We start from the raw sequence: 17,220 nt of genomic DNA on the forward strand, positions 1-17,220 counted from the left end.
AACTGTTATTGCTATACTTTGTATTCTGGCCAGATATTTTCATTAATCCCCTTTGAGATTCATAAAGCCTGTCTGAATCTTGTTTGTGAATTCCAATTCATCTAAAGATTGCAATTGCAAAACTGCATACCAAATGATGCATATTGTAATTTGCTGTTACTTATATCACTTGAAGCTGTCCATATGTAAAGAATAGATCTGATCCTACAGTTGAGGTAAAACTGCTTTCAGTTTAGGAATGGAAACTTTAAAAATCTCCTTTTCCCTTTTCTGAATGAAAACACTTATTTGTATGTTCTGGTGTATAATGTGTGCAATAATGTTGACTGGTTTAGATCTGACTTTTCTCCATGGTAACATTGAGATTTGGAGAAGGTATGATATGCCTGGCACCCTGGATCCTTGGAGAGATTTACATTGTATCTTAAATGTTTAAGAAGAGGAGAGTGTTCATTTGATTTTCTTTTGGAGGCTGTGGTTGTTACTGTGAATATAAATTTAAGGCTGGGAAGAAAGTTTTACCACTAAAGGCTCAGCCAAGTTAGTGATTGGGCAGGAAGTCAACTCTCCTGCCTTCAATTACTTACCCTGCAGTTCCCTTCCCTTGTGACTTCTAGACCAGTGTTTTATAGTACTATAAAATTTTATTCTTTGACTCACACAATTCTCACTTCACCCTTGGAGATGTAATTAATGCCACTGAGTCAGATTTGATAGCCTTTCATTCATTGAGCTTTTGTTGTCTTAAAGAAATCACAGATACCCTCGTTCAAGGCTGTATTTTGTAGACATTGCTGCATCTTGGAGTGAGGCCACGTGACTGGTCACTAACTTTTAATGCCTTTTGATGTTTTGGTAGAAATAATTTTTCTTGAACATGTGACCCTGTTATTGCCAGTATTTCCACAGTAAAAAGAAGTCTTTTTTTCTGTTTTTACAAGATGCCTCAAATACATGAAAAACAAATCCTTATGTGAAACATAGCCAATTGCTTTTATGGATTATCAAGGGGAGGAGTAGAGGTGGACTGCAGAATCCTATAAATGGGTGATTCTCCTTTTGTAGGGGGGGTACTTGCTTGTACATCTGATCACAGCAGGAAGAAGCTTTCCAACCTCACACATTTCCTTTTGGATGTGGACAGTCCTCACCAGGCTGGAGGTTAAAATCCCTTGAGCAAGAATCCGAATGCCTCTTACTTATCTGAAATCCTGCTGTGTATGTATATACAGGCAGTTCTTAAAATTCTTAACTTCACACAATTCATGGTATCATGAGTGGTCTGCGAGTTATACCTGGATTATGGCTTTGCTATTTAGATTGAGTAGGTCACAAACTCCTCTCTTCTGTCCATTGAGGCCTTACCTCAGTGGTCTCTGATCCCTCACCTTCCAAACTCGAGCACTCTTTAATCTTTTAGTCTTTACCCCAGCACTCTATTATCCCCCATTCTGTTCCTTCCCCAAGAGATGCTTTCATTGCTCCAGATCTCTATCACCTATTTTTTCTAACCCACCTATTTTTTCTATTATTGCCTATTCTATAGACTGTCTCCTGAAAGAATCTTAGTCAAATACAACTATCAGGAATGTCAGATGATTGTTGCTCTCTACTATGATTTTCATGCTCTGGTTCCTCTGGCCCTACTTTTTTGTGCATCATATTGATCTAAATAAAAGTTATGTTAACATCCCAATTATGGACTAAAAATAAACATGAACTTGAGAGATAAGAGGACTTAGGAAGGTACTTGAATTGGAGGATATTTTTCTGTTTCCCCTAATAAATGTATCATGTGATTTCTCTAGTTGAATTTTATTATATTTCACAAATTGGAAATGCTGTTTCTAGGAATAGATTTTTATTTTAGCAGCTTACTCTGCTCTTTATTTCATTAGGTTTACTAGATTATTAGAAAATTTTTGAATTAAATAAAGTTACGAGTAGTAGCTAGATAGTCCCAATCATGGTCCAAGCATTTCGTGTGGAAATATGTACATAAATGCATTTTTCTGACAAAGTTATAAACTTATCCTTTGCAGATAAAGTAACATCAGAAATACTTTTGACATGTTTAGCTCTCTATTATACCCTAATCTGTTTTGCATTCTGGTTGTACTTTCAGATGAGGCCTGAAGTTGCTGAAGTGATAAGTGAAAAGGAGCTAAGTTATGCTATTAGATGTCAGGAAAATACTAGGAAGTTATACTCAAAGCCATTCTTTCAGATAATTTTATTTTTGGCTGACTTACAATGCTATTGCTGTAATCAATCTTATCTTGGATGGTTTATCATAAAATGTTACTTCTGGTAAGTGGTTTCCCTGTGTTTGTTTTTCCCAATGTGCTTAAATAGCCAGGTGAAAACTGGTAGCTGGGGAGGGATACTTTTACATCATCGATCTCCTATGACACTTTCTTCTTTCCATTTGTGCACTTGAGTCAACATTTCTTTGCCTAATATCTTAAGATATTTTAATTGACTCTGTCAACATTTGTCAGATAATTGCTGAATTCTATATTGCTTATTAAAGTTTGCTTGTTTTTATCTTCGCTAGTTGATAATATTGAATATTTAGGTTCCCTGTGTAAAATAACTTTTATAATACCTTACTAGTGTTCATTAGCTTGAAGTTTGGGATTTTATTTGCTAGCACTATTGCTGGAAGTGCCCTTCAGGCTTGGAGGTAGTCTTGTTGTCTTTGGGTATCATGAGAGCCCCCATAAATAACTTGTCTTGGTTTTCAGGGGAGTTGGTAGTCCTGGGTTGTATTTGTAGGACTCACGACTGCACATATGTGAACATTTATGTAGGGTAAGTTTCTAGAAGTATAATTGCTGGTTTAGAAAGTAAGTGATTAACAACTTTGGTATATAAAACCAAAGTGCCTTTTGCCCTTCCTATTGTTACTCTATGTACTATCAATACTAGATATTATCAGCCCTTTGACATTTTGCAAATGCTATGGCCAAAAAATTGCTCATTTTATTGGAATTTGCCTTTACTCGAATTTGAATAGTAAGCATGACAGGCTTTGCTTAAGTTTATTGGGACATTAATTAGGGGTAATTTGTTTTTACTAATTATTTGCTAGGATGGCCTTGTCAGCTCCATGTTGTAATAATGCCTTTTATTTTGTCTGTTTTTAGAGAGTTGAAAATTCCAAAATAGAAGCTCTAGTTTGAGGTGAACAGTGAGACAGGAAGGCTGTCCTACTCTGCAGGGCAGATCCCAGACTTCACACCCTGTCCTCACGTGCTACGGCTTTTAATCTGTTATTCAAATCTTATTTGCCAGCTTCTCAACCCCTCATATTTGGAATTAGAAATTTCCAGGTTTTTATGTTTCCTTTTGAAGAAATGTGTTTGCCTTTAATCAGTAAACTGTACAGTTGGATAGATTTAAAGTCAGTCATTATGTTTTAGAGCAAGAACTGAAGGGAAAATTAAAATAAGAATGTTAAATAAATGGGATATAAAGCTTCAGCCAATCTAAACATGATGAGATAAGGCTATTGCAGATCTGTAGATATTATATCTACTGCTCTGATCTGCATGGAATTTGCAACAAAAGAAAGTTTACTTCTTATCTCTATTAAATTACTCTTCTATGCTCAGACCTCTTTTCTGCACTGAAGCACTTTTTAATATTTTTGAGTTTCATTTGAAATTCTAATATAGGCAGAGTCAACATCTTTAAAATATTTTTGTTACATAAGAGTGGTTAGATTGTGGTAGTTTATATTTTAGGAGTTCTACTGGGGAGTAGCACGAGTTTCTGACATACAGCTGAGTCTGTTACCATACATCTGCTTTATCTTTTCACAATAGCCCATGAATGATGGGATATTGTTGTAAGCTCATCTTCCCTCTTCTAATTCTCCAAATTATTGGCCATATTACTCTAAAAATTTCATGTAAGTGTAAAACAAGAATAGAGCTTTCACCTACATGTTTTGCTAACTAAAATTCTAACTTAATGATACCTTAGATGTGTATAGCATTTAGCTTTAATGCCACAGGATATTGTGGAGAGATTTTTCAAATTAATTGGCACAGCATTCTTATGTAGTAGGTGGAAGTAGAGATGGGAAAGTAAAGCCAAATTGGGTGTTTTTTTAATTGGTATAGAGATGAGAAAATGAAGATATAGGCAGGTCTGAATCTTGATGAGGCCCTGTATAAAACCTTACTCAATATTTTCCCAATTAAGACTCTCTCTATTGGGCCACCTGGGTGGCTCAGTCGGTTAAATGTCTGCCTGCAGCTCAGGTCATAATCCTAGGGTCCTGGAATCAAGACTCACCATTGGGCCTCTTGCTCAGTAAGGGGTCTGCTTCTTCCTCTCCCATCTTAAATGAATTGATGAGATCTTTAAAAAAAAAAAAAAGACATTCTCTGTTAGGTCAGAATGGCCATTGACTTGACTTAACATGTCACTTAAATATCCGTGAGTAGCAGTGTTTTTTGCTACTTGGGAAATCTTTATTTTTCGTGGCAATTCCTCTGACTGGTAACTGCGGGCACTCAGCTGAGAAAGGAACCTTGAGAAGAGGAAGCTATTTTGACTCAGGCTGCTGCACTGGTTTGGTCAGAAGTTGATAAAAGACTGTAGTAAAAGTTGTACCAAAAGTTGTAGTAAAAGAATTTTGGTTAAAGCCTGGAATGCTTACTTTATGAGGAACAGGACAGAAATTCCTGACAATATGGTTTCTGGCATCACTCAATATTAATGGAATGATTTACTTGTGGTTTGTAGGAGTGGCTTGTTTGCTGTGGACCTGGCAAGATGCCAAACACTGTATAAATGATGCTTAGAATAAGAGGAAGTGGTTAATGCAGCCAGTATCAGCAGTGTATATACAGACTGAAATAATGATATCCAACTTTCTTTATCTAAATAAAGATAATGGCAGAAAGAAACATAATTTTTCTTTTAAGAACGTGTTTTAGAAACTATGGAAAACTTGAAGTGCCTGGGTGGCTCGGTCAGGTAAGCATCTGACACTTGATTTTGGCTCAGGTCATGAGCCAAATGATCATGATTTCAGAGTCCTGAGATCCAGCTCTTTATAGGGCGCATGCTCAGTGCAAGTCTGCTTCTTCCCGTTGCTGTACTCGTTCCCCACTCAAACAGATCAATAAAAACTATGGAAACCCAAACATTGACCTGTATGCCTGATATATTACACCAAGTCTAGAATCATTTTGATAAGAAAGGGGCTTCATGTTAATGAATTTTTATTTTTTTTTACTTTGGGATGCATTTTAATTATTTCCCTAAATTAGTTGATTATCATTTCCTTGAAGTGTATTTCACAGTCTTACAAAACGGAATTGTTGACCTTCTTAAAATGTGCTTGGCTGTATTTAAGATTCCTTTGCCAGTCTGATGTAAATCTTTAAATTCAGAGCCTCAAAGCAGATCTTTACCCTTCTTCTAGGAGGGTGGGTTGTGGAATTTCGTTTTACATGACTTCAGCATTTCACAGAACTCCCTTCATAAATGAAAAATGGTCTGTTTCCCATCATGCTTGAGCTGAGTCAGGAGTAAGGGCTGAAATAAGCCAGGAAGTAGAACCCACCAGCAATCCCTTCATGAGAAACAAAACAAAACAAAGAAATGTTTAAGTGTGAGCTTGGATGGTTTTCCAATTTTACTGAAATTGTAAATATGGCTTCAATTGGGAATTTTATTTTTCAGTACATTTACTCTCCATTACTTTGTTCAATGGGTTTGTCTAGATTGTGTATCTAACGCTAAGCAAAAAAGATGAGATTTTACTGGGATAGATACAAGGATAAAAAATAGGAAGAGATGTTTGTGTAAATACACTAATGATCTTGGGTAAAACACCTGGCTTTTAAAAGTAGGATTAATGTTAAGGCTACTGTAAAAATTTCCAGAACAAATTGCTTTTACTTTATTTTAATGTTTTCAAAGATAGAAAAGCTTCTTATTTATACCTGTTTTGGGGGAGATGAGGTGAGAAGTAAAGGTTGTTAAGCAAGGAGGATAGGACAGTGTTGTGAACATATGAATTCTCAGCCTGAAGTGACCCTGTTTCAATGAAATTCTTTGCCAAAGTTACTGGTTAATCAGCTAGGCTTTTACAGCTCTATCCAATAAAGACCCTTTCCTGTCGGTGGCTTCGAGAGACTTCGATATGGGATGTGGTTTGAAGTTCCCTATGTTTTATGTTCAAATGATGGAGTACTACCAATGTCATATGGGTGGGATAGGTAATGTGCTCTGTGTTGAGTAATACCAGGGGATTTGACCAGTGGAAGGAGCTGTACTGGGTGATTCAGAAAATACCTAATCTCCCCTGATTTTGAGGAGCCATTTAATGTGGGGAGGTTAAGAGTAAAGAACCCACAGTGCCCGGGTTCAGATCTTGGCTCTGATAGTTTCTTGATTTGTGACTGAGCAATTTTAATTTTTTTCTACTATGAGGTGCCTTTCATTAATACATTCCTCTTATATTTGAATAAACCTCTTTTCACGCGTGATATCATTTCTATGGCTGTTTGGCACGTAATCATCCATTAGCTCCATAATGAAGTTGGATGGTCACATATTGCCAGGCTGCACATGTCTGTGAGAGGCTTATTTTTGGACTTCATCTTGAGCCCTGGAAATTAGGTATGGAAACTTGGACTGCTCACACCTATCTTCTGGGTCCCCTCCCATAGTGGACAGGTATTCACATGTATTTGAGACAAAGGATTGGTAGTCCTTTTTTTTTTTTTTTTTTTTTTTTCATATCTGTCTACTCCCCTGATTCATACAACTACTCTTCATTTTATTTCATTTATAGAAAGAGCACTGGATTAGTGATCCATAGAATGAGATAATGAATGATTGAAAGAGTGTGATTGTTCACACATACTATGCATATAAATATTTGCATGTCTATATGCATGTAGAAACTGAATCATGATATAAAATATATTTATTTCCCTTTGTATCTTAAAAGTTTGGAACTCAGACTAGAGGACTTTGAGAGTTTCTTTGGCATTTCCATATTCTCACTTTCTGACTTGAATCTCTGCCCAGCCATATAATCTGATTTGGTTTCAGATGTAATTCTGTCATTCAAACTCAATCAGTTCAGTTCCTGGCTGTGGACCACTGCTACTTGTCTTGATATATGGGGAAAAAAATTCAGTCCTGTAGAGGTGATGCAGAAATGAAAGACCCTTGGTTCTAAGCTTTTAACCAGACTATATATTACATATAATTTTCAAGAATACTTTGGGCACCTGGGTGGCTCAGTTGGTTAAGCATCTGCCTTCGGCTCAGGGTCACAGGATCAAGCCCCACACTAGGCTCCTGGCTCAGTGAGGAGCTTACTTCTCCCTTTCCTCCTGCATGTGCTCTCTTTGTCCCTATCTCTGTCTGTCTCTTTCAGATAAATAAATAAATATCAAAATAGAAAAAAAAAAAAAAAAGAAGCAGCAGCTTATGATCAAATGGTCTAAACCAGGGGTTGCTGAACTATGACACAGAAGCCAAATCCATTTTGCCACCCATTTTTGTAAATAGAATTATAATTTGAATACCACCATATCCATTTGGTGGGTATTCTCAGTGGCTGCTTTCTTGCTTCAGTGACATACAGTTGTGACAGAAATGGTATGGCCTGGGTGTGCCTGAGTGGTTCAGTTGGTTAAGCATCTGGCTTTGGCTCAGGTCATGATCTTGGGGCCCTGGGATCCAGCATCACTGTGGGCTCCCTGCTGAGTGGGGAGTCTGCTTCTTCCTCTCCCTTTACCCCTCCCCCTGTTTATGCTATCTCTGTCTCAAATAAATTAAGAAAAATCTCTCTCTCTCTCTCTCTTTTAAGATCTTATTTATTTGTTTGACAGAAAGAGAGATCACAAGTAGGCAGAGAGGTGGGCAGAGGGGGAAGGGGAAGCAGGCTCCTTGCTGAGCAGAGAGCCTGATGTGGAGCTGGATCCCAAGACCCTGAGACCATGATCTGAGTGTAAAACAGAGGCTTAACTCACTGAACCACCCAGGTGCCTCAAGTTAATAAAATCTTTAAAAAGAAAAAGAAAACAAAAAAGAAATGGTAAGGCCTGCAAAACTGAAAATATTTATTAACTTGTTTTTTACAGATAATATTTGCTGACCCCTGATCTAAAGGAAGGTATTTCCTAAATGAAAGCATATCTGATGATGGTAATATGGTAATACTGCCTTTACGGAAATGCTTTCAACTTTTTGAGTAAATTATATGGAAATTGTAAGTTTCTCGTTTAGGCTTTAGTACTTAGATATGTGCATAGGTTTGCATCTGTACAGCATATATAGATAATAAACTGTCAAGAATGAGACATGAGAAAAGAAGGCTACTGTTAACAGAAAACTTGCTGAGTGTTAGGGACTTTACATGCATTATCGTTAATACTCACACAATTAACTGTACTGTAGCTATTATTGTCTTGATTATACTGGAATGGAGATTAAAGCTCATAGAAGTAAAATAGCAAAGCTATGTATGTGTTGAACCTTCACTTCTTGCTGTGTCTCAAAACTGTCTCTCTCCTACCACCGAAGTGGTGTGTGTGTCAGTTCCTTGAAATTCCTCAAGTTTTTTTTTTTCCTTTTTTAAAGATTTTATTTATTTTTATGACATAGAGACAGCACAAGCAAGGGTAGCAGCAGAGGGAGAGGGTGAAGCAGACTCCCTGCTGAGCAGGGACCTCAATGTAGGGCTTGATCCCAGGATCCTGGGACCATTGCTTGAGCAACTGATTGAGCCACCCAGGCACCCTGAAATTCCTTAAGTTTTATCCATTGAAATTTAGGAGATTTTAATATTGCCTCTGCAAAGATGGAGGGCAGTGAATTTGGGTTTATTATTCTATTCTGGCTAATTCAGTCTTATTAAAGGGAGATTACTCAGATTTGCTTTGAATCACAGACAGTTGGAATAGAAGTCTTACAAGCTAAGTAGTTTTGGATTATATATATTAAACATATATTCTTGGCTAGAAATGGAACTTTAGGGATGAACAATTAGATAATTTAGGGGTGTGTTTGAAATGAGCTCTTCTCTGATCATTAAGAATCATTTGCATCTATCAATAAATGATGGGTTTGGATTTCCACAAATGTGTTTCAAGTTCTTTTCCTTTATGAAGGAACTAGGCTCAAATAATATTTTCACATACTAATTAGTTACTAGCAGGGTAAAAGACTTTTCTTTTTTCTTTCTTTCTTTTTTTTTTTGGTCTGAAGTGATTATCTTTTAAGCAACTCTTTTACATGAATTTTCTAATTTTTCTTCAGTAGATCCTCTTTAGTATTGAATCAGAGCAATGTATTATGACAAGTGACTCATATTTATGCTCCCAAAGGTATTTGTACTTTGCATCTATTTGGATTTTTTTTCTTACTTGAACTTCAGTACTTAAATCGAGAAAAAAAATGTTGCTTATTTTTAGAGCAGATGTAAACTACCTAAACATTGCTTATGGCATTGTTAATTTTTATTTTGTAACTTCAGTAGTCCCAGAATTGTAAGAAAAACAACAAAAAAGCCATTAAGATAACCCAGTAGATTTCAGAAGAAATAAGAACTTTATATAAAAGCATTAATTTTTACCCTTTTTCCAATAATCTTTTTTTCTGGGAAAAAGACTGTATTTACTCAGATTATACGTAGAATTAACATTTAAGATATTTAGTAATAAATTCCTTTTCTGTTCTTCTGAATTTTTTTTGTGAAGTGTATTGGCCTCTTTGTAATGAATTTTGGGGATTATATCAGTAAACTTATATTATGGTTTCTTATTAGCATAGATAAAGATGATCTATTTAAAGTTAGTTTAATTCAGTATTCCATGTGTCCTAATGTAACATGTGTCAATCTTTCTTTTTGTTCTTAATGGAAGAAGGATCATTACAGAGTTGATGATCACTTACATGAGCGAATTTGCATTACAGCTTAATTCACAATTGGAAAAGATTGTGTCCATTTTTGAAGACCATTAACAGCTGTGCTAAGGATATTGTGTTTGCCAACATATTTTGTCCAAGAGTTTCTCTTTTTAAAACCTTGTTATTCTAAACTATTTAAGAAAATAAAAAGAAAAATAATCTGTGTCTTAAACTAAATGAAGTTTGTTCTTTATATATAGTAAAGAACCAAGAAAGAAAATTTCATATGTTTCTTGCTATTCTATTTAGTCAGGAAATTAAGACTGGACGCAAGTGCTCTGGAGGGGGAGAATGTGAAATATCCTAGTACAATCTCTTTTATTTATTTATTTATTTATTTATTTATTTTTAAAGATTTATTTGTGTGAGAGAGAATGAGGGAGCAAGAGAGGGAGCCCAGGCACAATTCAGTGGGAGGAGGGGCAGAGGAATTGGGATGGAAAATCCTCAAGCAGACTCCCCACTGGGCAAGAAGCCTGGGGGCAGGATTTAATCATGGGACCCTGATAGTATGACCTAAGTCCAAATCAGGAGTTGGTTAAAGGACCCTGAGCCATCCCAGAGCCCCTAGTACAGTATCTTTAAAAAAGAACACCCTTTACAAAATGCTCAGAGCTGTCCGGGGCTCTATTGACTTTTTATTTTTCTCTAATTATTTAAATTTTATTTTTTTAATTTAATTTACTTATTTTTAATTTTTTGAAATTATTTTTCTCCAATTTAACTTTGTTCTAAATTAACCCCAACACTAGTTTTTACTGAAAAGTTTGACATCAGAGAAGACTGAGTTTAGTATTCTTTCTTTCATCAAGTCTGTCACCATCTGTTTAAATAGAGTCAAGAGTTTAAATGCTGAATGAATGTTTAGGCAACATCGTTTTGGGGTTGGGATACTGATGTTTCTTTCTTTCCTTCTTTCTTTCTTTTTTTTTTTTTTTTAAAGATTTTATTTATTTATTTGACAGACAGAGATCACAAGTAGGCAGAGAGGCAGTCAGAGAGAGAGGAGGAGAGGAGGAAGCAGGCTCCCTGCTGAGCAGAGAGCTGGATGTGAGGCTGGGTCCCAGGACCCTGGCATCATGACCTGAGCCGAAGGCAGAGGTTTTAACCCACTGAGCCACCCAGGTGCCCCAGATACTGATGTTTCTTAGTACCAGTCCTTTCAGTGAGCATTTTAGGAATGGAAAGAAATTCAGGCAAATCCAAATTAGCTTGATTTTTATCTTTAGGTGAACAATTTGCAAAGCCCCATTAAGGATTGAGATAGAGGAAGCTGACCATTGCAGCTGTAGTTAGATGTTTGATTGGTAGGGAGGAATTAGCAATCTGTGAAATGGCTCTTCAGAAGTGATTTTCCTCCAAGGGTCAAGGAATTTGGGATTGTGGTTTCTCTGACATGATTTGCAGATACTCATTTTGGTCTTACTGGTGGCAAATACAACTGAAATGTAGGCTGCTTCCTTGATTTTTCATCCCCTCTACCTAAAAGTTCTTTAATATCTTGCCTCTTTTTGTTGTGCTGTCTAGCTCAGAGAAATGTTAAGTTCATTAGCTATGTTTTTATGAATTAGAATCTTGCTAAGATGCTTCTCCTTTAAGTAGATTTTAATGCTGTGTCTGAAGGTGTGTTGAACTCAGAAACATGTGTAGAGAAGACAATGTAGTAGAAGACTGTGTTATAAGACTTTCTAGTGAGCCTTAAATGGTAAACAGGGCTTGTATATAATGGGATTACCTCAGGGTGTATTTTCTTGTGTTATCTGTTACGTATTATCTGCTGTAAGGTTGAGCCAAACATTCTACTTCCATTTTCCTCCATTTCTCTTTAAGCTATGCGTGACAATTAGAGTTGTTACTACTATTATTGTTGTTGCTGTTATTTTTAGCATGGCTTGAATTTTTTCCTACTCCTGGATAAAATCCTCTGATGTCTTCAGTACAACTACAGATTAAAATCTAAGCATTTTATATCTAAAATATTTCATATTTAGTTGTATTTCTGACTGTCCCCTACATACTTTTCTTCATTTTCATAATACAGAAATTTTTGAGGATATTTGAAATCCCCAAAGTCCCATATTTCTTTAGAGTTGCATGCCTTTGCTTTTGCTTTTTCTTTAATTTTGGTCCCATTGCCATTCTGGCCCAGCTTTATCTTTACTGGTCTTAATAGGCCTAAGGACATGCAGCTTTCTCTAACCCTCCCTGGTGTAGGTAGCCAGTTCATTTGTGTTCTCTTTGACTTTGGTCATACTGTCATTTTCCTTTGTAACACATTGTGTGTATGTGTGTGTTTGCGCACGCAGGTGCATGTGTCTATGCTGTGCCACTATGCATTCATCAGGCCAGGAGCAGATTTTTTTTTGTTTTGTTTTGTTTTTTGTTTTTTAAATTTCCTGTCATCTAGTTCAGTATACGGTGTAAGTATTTACCCTTGAAATATAAAATACAAAAAGATTTAAAAAAATGTTTTATGGGAGATTTATTGATATGCCCTATGTGCTACAAACAGATATATGATACATCTCAGATTAGAATTTATTGTAAGCTGCAGTAGTAAAAATCATCTTTTTGAAAATTTTCTTATCAAGTCAAGTGGACTAATAACTATTTCCAAAACTCTTGACTGATAGGGCAGTGATGTGCAACAACAAATAGTAAGGGTTGACCCACTTCTTTTGTACAGATACTTCCAGTGGTTATTACTAGTCAGAATCCTGGAGTCTAAAATTAACCATGGCTATGAAGGGCAGCAATTAAGGTCATTTGTCTTCCAAATGAGCCAATGTAGGTTCCATCTGTAATTCAAATTTATATACAGAGGCCACTCACACTATTATAAAGGGCAGTGGGGGCCCTGAAGGCTTATGTTACAAAGCAGTAAGTCATTTTGGGCTTATGATAGCAAATTATATCTTGAGAAAAACTTTTCCCTTGCTATGTGAAGATGCATTTCCTAGCAACCTTTTTTTTCCATTGATTAATTTTAAATTAAGATGTACATCATTTTCCATGAAAGCATTTATAAGAGGCTATTTTAGGATATTTAAAAGACATTATTAAGTTTTCAAGCTACTGAAGTTTGATTATTTTAAAGGATTGATGTAGTCATAAGAATGATTCAAGGATGCCCACATACATGGTCTGCTTTCAAAAATGGTTATTAAGGCTGTAATGTCATCTGAACATATCTGATCTTGCCTTCTTGGCTTATCTCCGTCTTTAGTGAGGAAAGTGATTTTTTTTTTTAATATATATATAAGCTGCAAACTTTTCTTTAAAAAAAAAAAAAGGTTCCTTGTTCATGGAGAAGAATTTATAGGCCAGAAGTTTAACACTCTGTAGTCTGCTGTTTGGTCAGAGAATTCACTGAATTTCTTCACAGAGATCCCCATGGAAACTAAACAAATAACTTACTTGAAAGGAGACAGGTTATTGGTTTTTCTCATTAAACCCACTGCTGAATTTTCATTAGTTCTAATCCATTTTCTTTCAAGATTAGACATACAGGCCAGTTCTTATTTTCATGAAATGAATAAACTAAGTATGTTGAGTTTTGTGTGCCTGTATATGTACGCTGAGAAGCAAAAGTAATCATTTTACTTCTGCCATAAAATTACCCCTGAGGGGGGGGCAGGAAAAATGATTGATATAAAAGGAAAGGCTACCTCCATTTATTTTTTTGAAAAAAGGTTATTAAATAAAGTGGTAATGGTGAGAGTAATTACAGACTAAATCTGATCAGTTTTACGTTTTAGTTTTTTCCCTCCTTTTAAGTCGTAAGTGTATATGAAAGTAATCTAAGTAAGGTATGGAAGAATGAATGTATCACTGACCTCAAACACTTATAGATGCTTTAAAGCTTTATTTGTTTCATTTGCTATTTCAAATGTTCTTTCAAAGTGTTCTTTTCAAGCAAGGAGTTTGGTAAGATTTAAATATTAACTTCACCTTTTTGAACTTGCATCATGAAAAAAGACAATTTTTACTTTTTCCCTTCTCTGCACCAAAGTCGTTAAAATCTATTTAGATTTCAGGTGGTTTGCGTATTTCAGGAAAGCTTCGCTATACAAGTATCTTTTACTATTTTTAGTCTTTCAAAATCTGTGCCTTAGCCTTCCTTCTGAGGCTCAAACTGGTTTCTTATTCAAACAGAAACTACTGATACAAATTCATTTTGTGTGAAAATTTAATGGGAATAGTCAAAAACAGGAGTACCAATTATTATTGAGTGCCATTTTACATATTCAAAATAATCTTTCCTTCTCCAGCACATTCTCAATTTTTAGCAAATCTGTAAAGAATATAACAATAATTTTTCTCTTCTCTTAGGTGGCTGTACTTTTGATGATGGTCTAGGGGCCTGTGATTACCACCAGGATCTATATGATGACTTCGAATGGGTACATGTTAGTGCCCAAGAACCTCATTATCTGCCACCTGAGATGCCTCAAGGTGAGAATCATTCTGTTTACCCAGTATTGAGGGAATGGCTTTGGAATATGTATCATTTTCATACTTTTGGTGTAACACAGTCATTTGTTATAGTAAACTACTAATGGGCAAGCTACTTGACCACACCTATGAACCTTATTTTTGTCTTTGCCTTTCCTGCAATAACTTTTCTATAATCCTGTATTCTTCAAGAATGCTCATTATGTTTTTGTTATATCTGACTGGAAAAATATATGTATTTGTGGTTCTTGTTTTTTTTTTTTTTTTTTTAAGATTTTTATTTATGTATTTGAGACAGAAAGATACAGAGAGAACATGAGCAGGAGGAGCAGGTGTCCCAAAGAGCCAGGAGCCTGATGCTGAGCTTGATCCCCAGACCCCGAGATCATGACATGAGCTTCAGAAGGCAGAAGCCCAGCTGGATAAGCCACCCACGCACCCGTTTTTTTTTTTTTTTTTTCCCCTATTTAATAAAAAGGCAAAATGTAAACAAAACCAAGAAAAAAACACATAAAAGCATAGCAAACAGAATTCTTTTAAAATAACCTAAAATGGAAGATCAATTTGCTTAATACCTATTCAGTTAAATGACATGTGTTTAGTACAATCAGACTGAAAGGAAGGGTTTATAGTCCATGATGGGGAGAAGCCTTATCTCATTGTCGCTCTGCTTACAAGCATACAAGTGGCTCTGAGGAGAGGGAGCCAGGACACAAAATTGTCAAATGGAGGAAGAGGTCTTTTCTGGGTAGATTTTAGATAAATAGGGCTGTTCGCTGTTCATTTTCTATCTAGACTTTGATATATCCTTTGATTTCTGGTTTTGTGAAATAATGCATCTTATTGGTTAAGCCAGTCTGAGTTGTGTTTTCTCTTACTTGTGAAAAACACATTAATGTACAGTAGCCATCTAGACATATTATTTTATAATGCATCATTTATTAGTACTATCAGACTAATATTTGTGCCTTCAGTTCTACATATTAATTTGGGGTTAATTCCAAACTCTGTATGTATATGTTTAGCAATAATTTATTAAATTGTAAAAATTAAAAATGTCAACAGGAATACTAAAATATAATATTACAAAGCATGAACTATTTCCCTTCTAATATTTAGAAATAAATACAGATTATACCTATATATTATATATAATCATGTATATATAATAATATACAACATAATATTTAACAACATAATATATTAATATGCCATGTAGTAATATATAATCATTATGCAATTATTATACATAATCATATATATATTTGATAAGCTGATTACCTGTTGCTGATAATTTAAGTTTTAACACATGTTTTCATTACTTTTATTATGATCTTTTTAAATTTAATTTTATTTTTTCAGTGTTCCAAGATTCATTGTTTATGCACCACACTCAGTGTTATTATGATCTTTTAAAAATACTTTATAATTAATTTTCTACAAATTCAGAAAGACATTCCTATAGTGAGTGAACTTTAGAAATGACAATTTTAGAGGCACGGTTGCTCAGTAGGTTAAACCTCTGCCTACATCTCAGGTCATGATCTCAGGGTCCTGGGATTGAGCCCCACATTGGGGTCTCTGCTGAGCAGGGAGTCTGTTTCCCCCTCTCTCTCTCTGCCTGCTTCTCTGCCTACTTGTGATCTCTGTCTGTTGAATAAATAAATAAAATCTATAAAAAAAAAAGAAATGACAATTTTAGACTGGCCACTGGAGATGAAAATGTCAATTCAAGTGAACCAAGGAAGATAGTTTTATCAATAGCATTTCTGAATTTACTAAGTAATCTGATGTATAGAGCCAAAAAGCTTAAAACATCAGCAATAAATGACAGTACACCACAAGTGCACAAAGTAAACAAAACTGTACCTAAATATTACATTTCCCAATTATGGTTCCAGAAAAGAATATAGTAACTATATTCTTTGACAGGTTTTTATTGGTCCCCCCTCTAATGTGTATTTTGAGAGTAAGGTGAATTAAATCTGCTTTCTGTTTTAAATTGTCACCTTCCATGGCTGAGTAGGCAAATGGTTATCTCAGAAGCTGAACTGAGCCATAATTTTCTTGTCAGAGGAATAAATTGGTATTAGGTGGCTGACATCCTTTGCTTCTTATGTATGTCTCCTGGGTTGCCAGCAGACCCATTTAGTTTTGTGCATAGGTGTGTATTTATCTTTCAAAGGTATAGAATTTTATTTTCTTCATACATTTTAAATGAACAAACTCCTATAATATTTCACCTGAGTTTTCTCTGTGGTATATTTAGAATTTTTTTTTAAATATAAAATTAAAAGGGGTGGGCTGGGATGCACACATTTTGACTGTTTATCATCAGAGAATAATCAGAAAGATGTTGATTTATGGAAATGTTACCATTATTAATTACCATTGAAGATGGATAATGAATAGCTGAAGAGATACTGCTCAGATGACCTTGTTGGCTCACCTTTGATGAACAGCTTAATCGCCAGTTAGAGTACAGGATGATACGCACAGAAAATGAAAGTGTTTGAAATTCAGCCACATCTTCCAATTAATAGGACATTAAGTAATTAATCATGCAGAGGAGGGAAAAGGTCATGGCTACTTTAGTTTTGCCAAATGTGACTTCTATTTGGTCTTTAGGAAGAGTGAAAGAAAGCACCCATGTGTATCTTTTATTGCTCTCTTTTTACAATAGATTCCATTTTTTCCCCACTTTCCTTCTGATATTTCTTTACAATGCTTCTGATATTTTTTTAAAAACACTGTTCATAACAGAAGTTAAAACAAAAAGGAGACATTTATATTTATCCTGTTAAAATTTTATGA

At 35.3% G+C, this 17,220-nt stretch overlaps 1 protein-coding gene across 5 annotated transcripts in view; it reads left to right on the forward strand.

Annotated features, from left to right (window-relative positions):
• The window catches only part of PTPRK (protein tyrosine phosphatase receptor type K), a 565,921-nt gene that overhangs the window by 111,702 nt on the left and 436,999 nt on the right, over window positions 1-17,220 (forward strand). For all 5 annotated transcript variants that reach the window (XM_059177599.1, XM_059177596.1, XM_059177595.1 and 2 more), the window contains exon 2: window positions 14,284-14,406. In XM_059177599.1, the coding sequence (XP_059033582.1) occupies window positions 14,284-14,406 (123 nt within the window). The remainder of the gene's footprint in view (window positions 1-14,283; window positions 14,407-17,220) is intronic.

The sequence above is a fragment of the Mustela lutreola genome, chromosome 6, assembly GCF_030435805.1.
Source record: "Mustela lutreola isolate mMusLut2 chromosome 6, mMusLut2.pri, whole genome shotgun sequence".
Lineage (NCBI taxonomy): Eukaryota > Metazoa > Chordata > Mammalia > Carnivora > Mustelidae > Mustela > Mustela lutreola.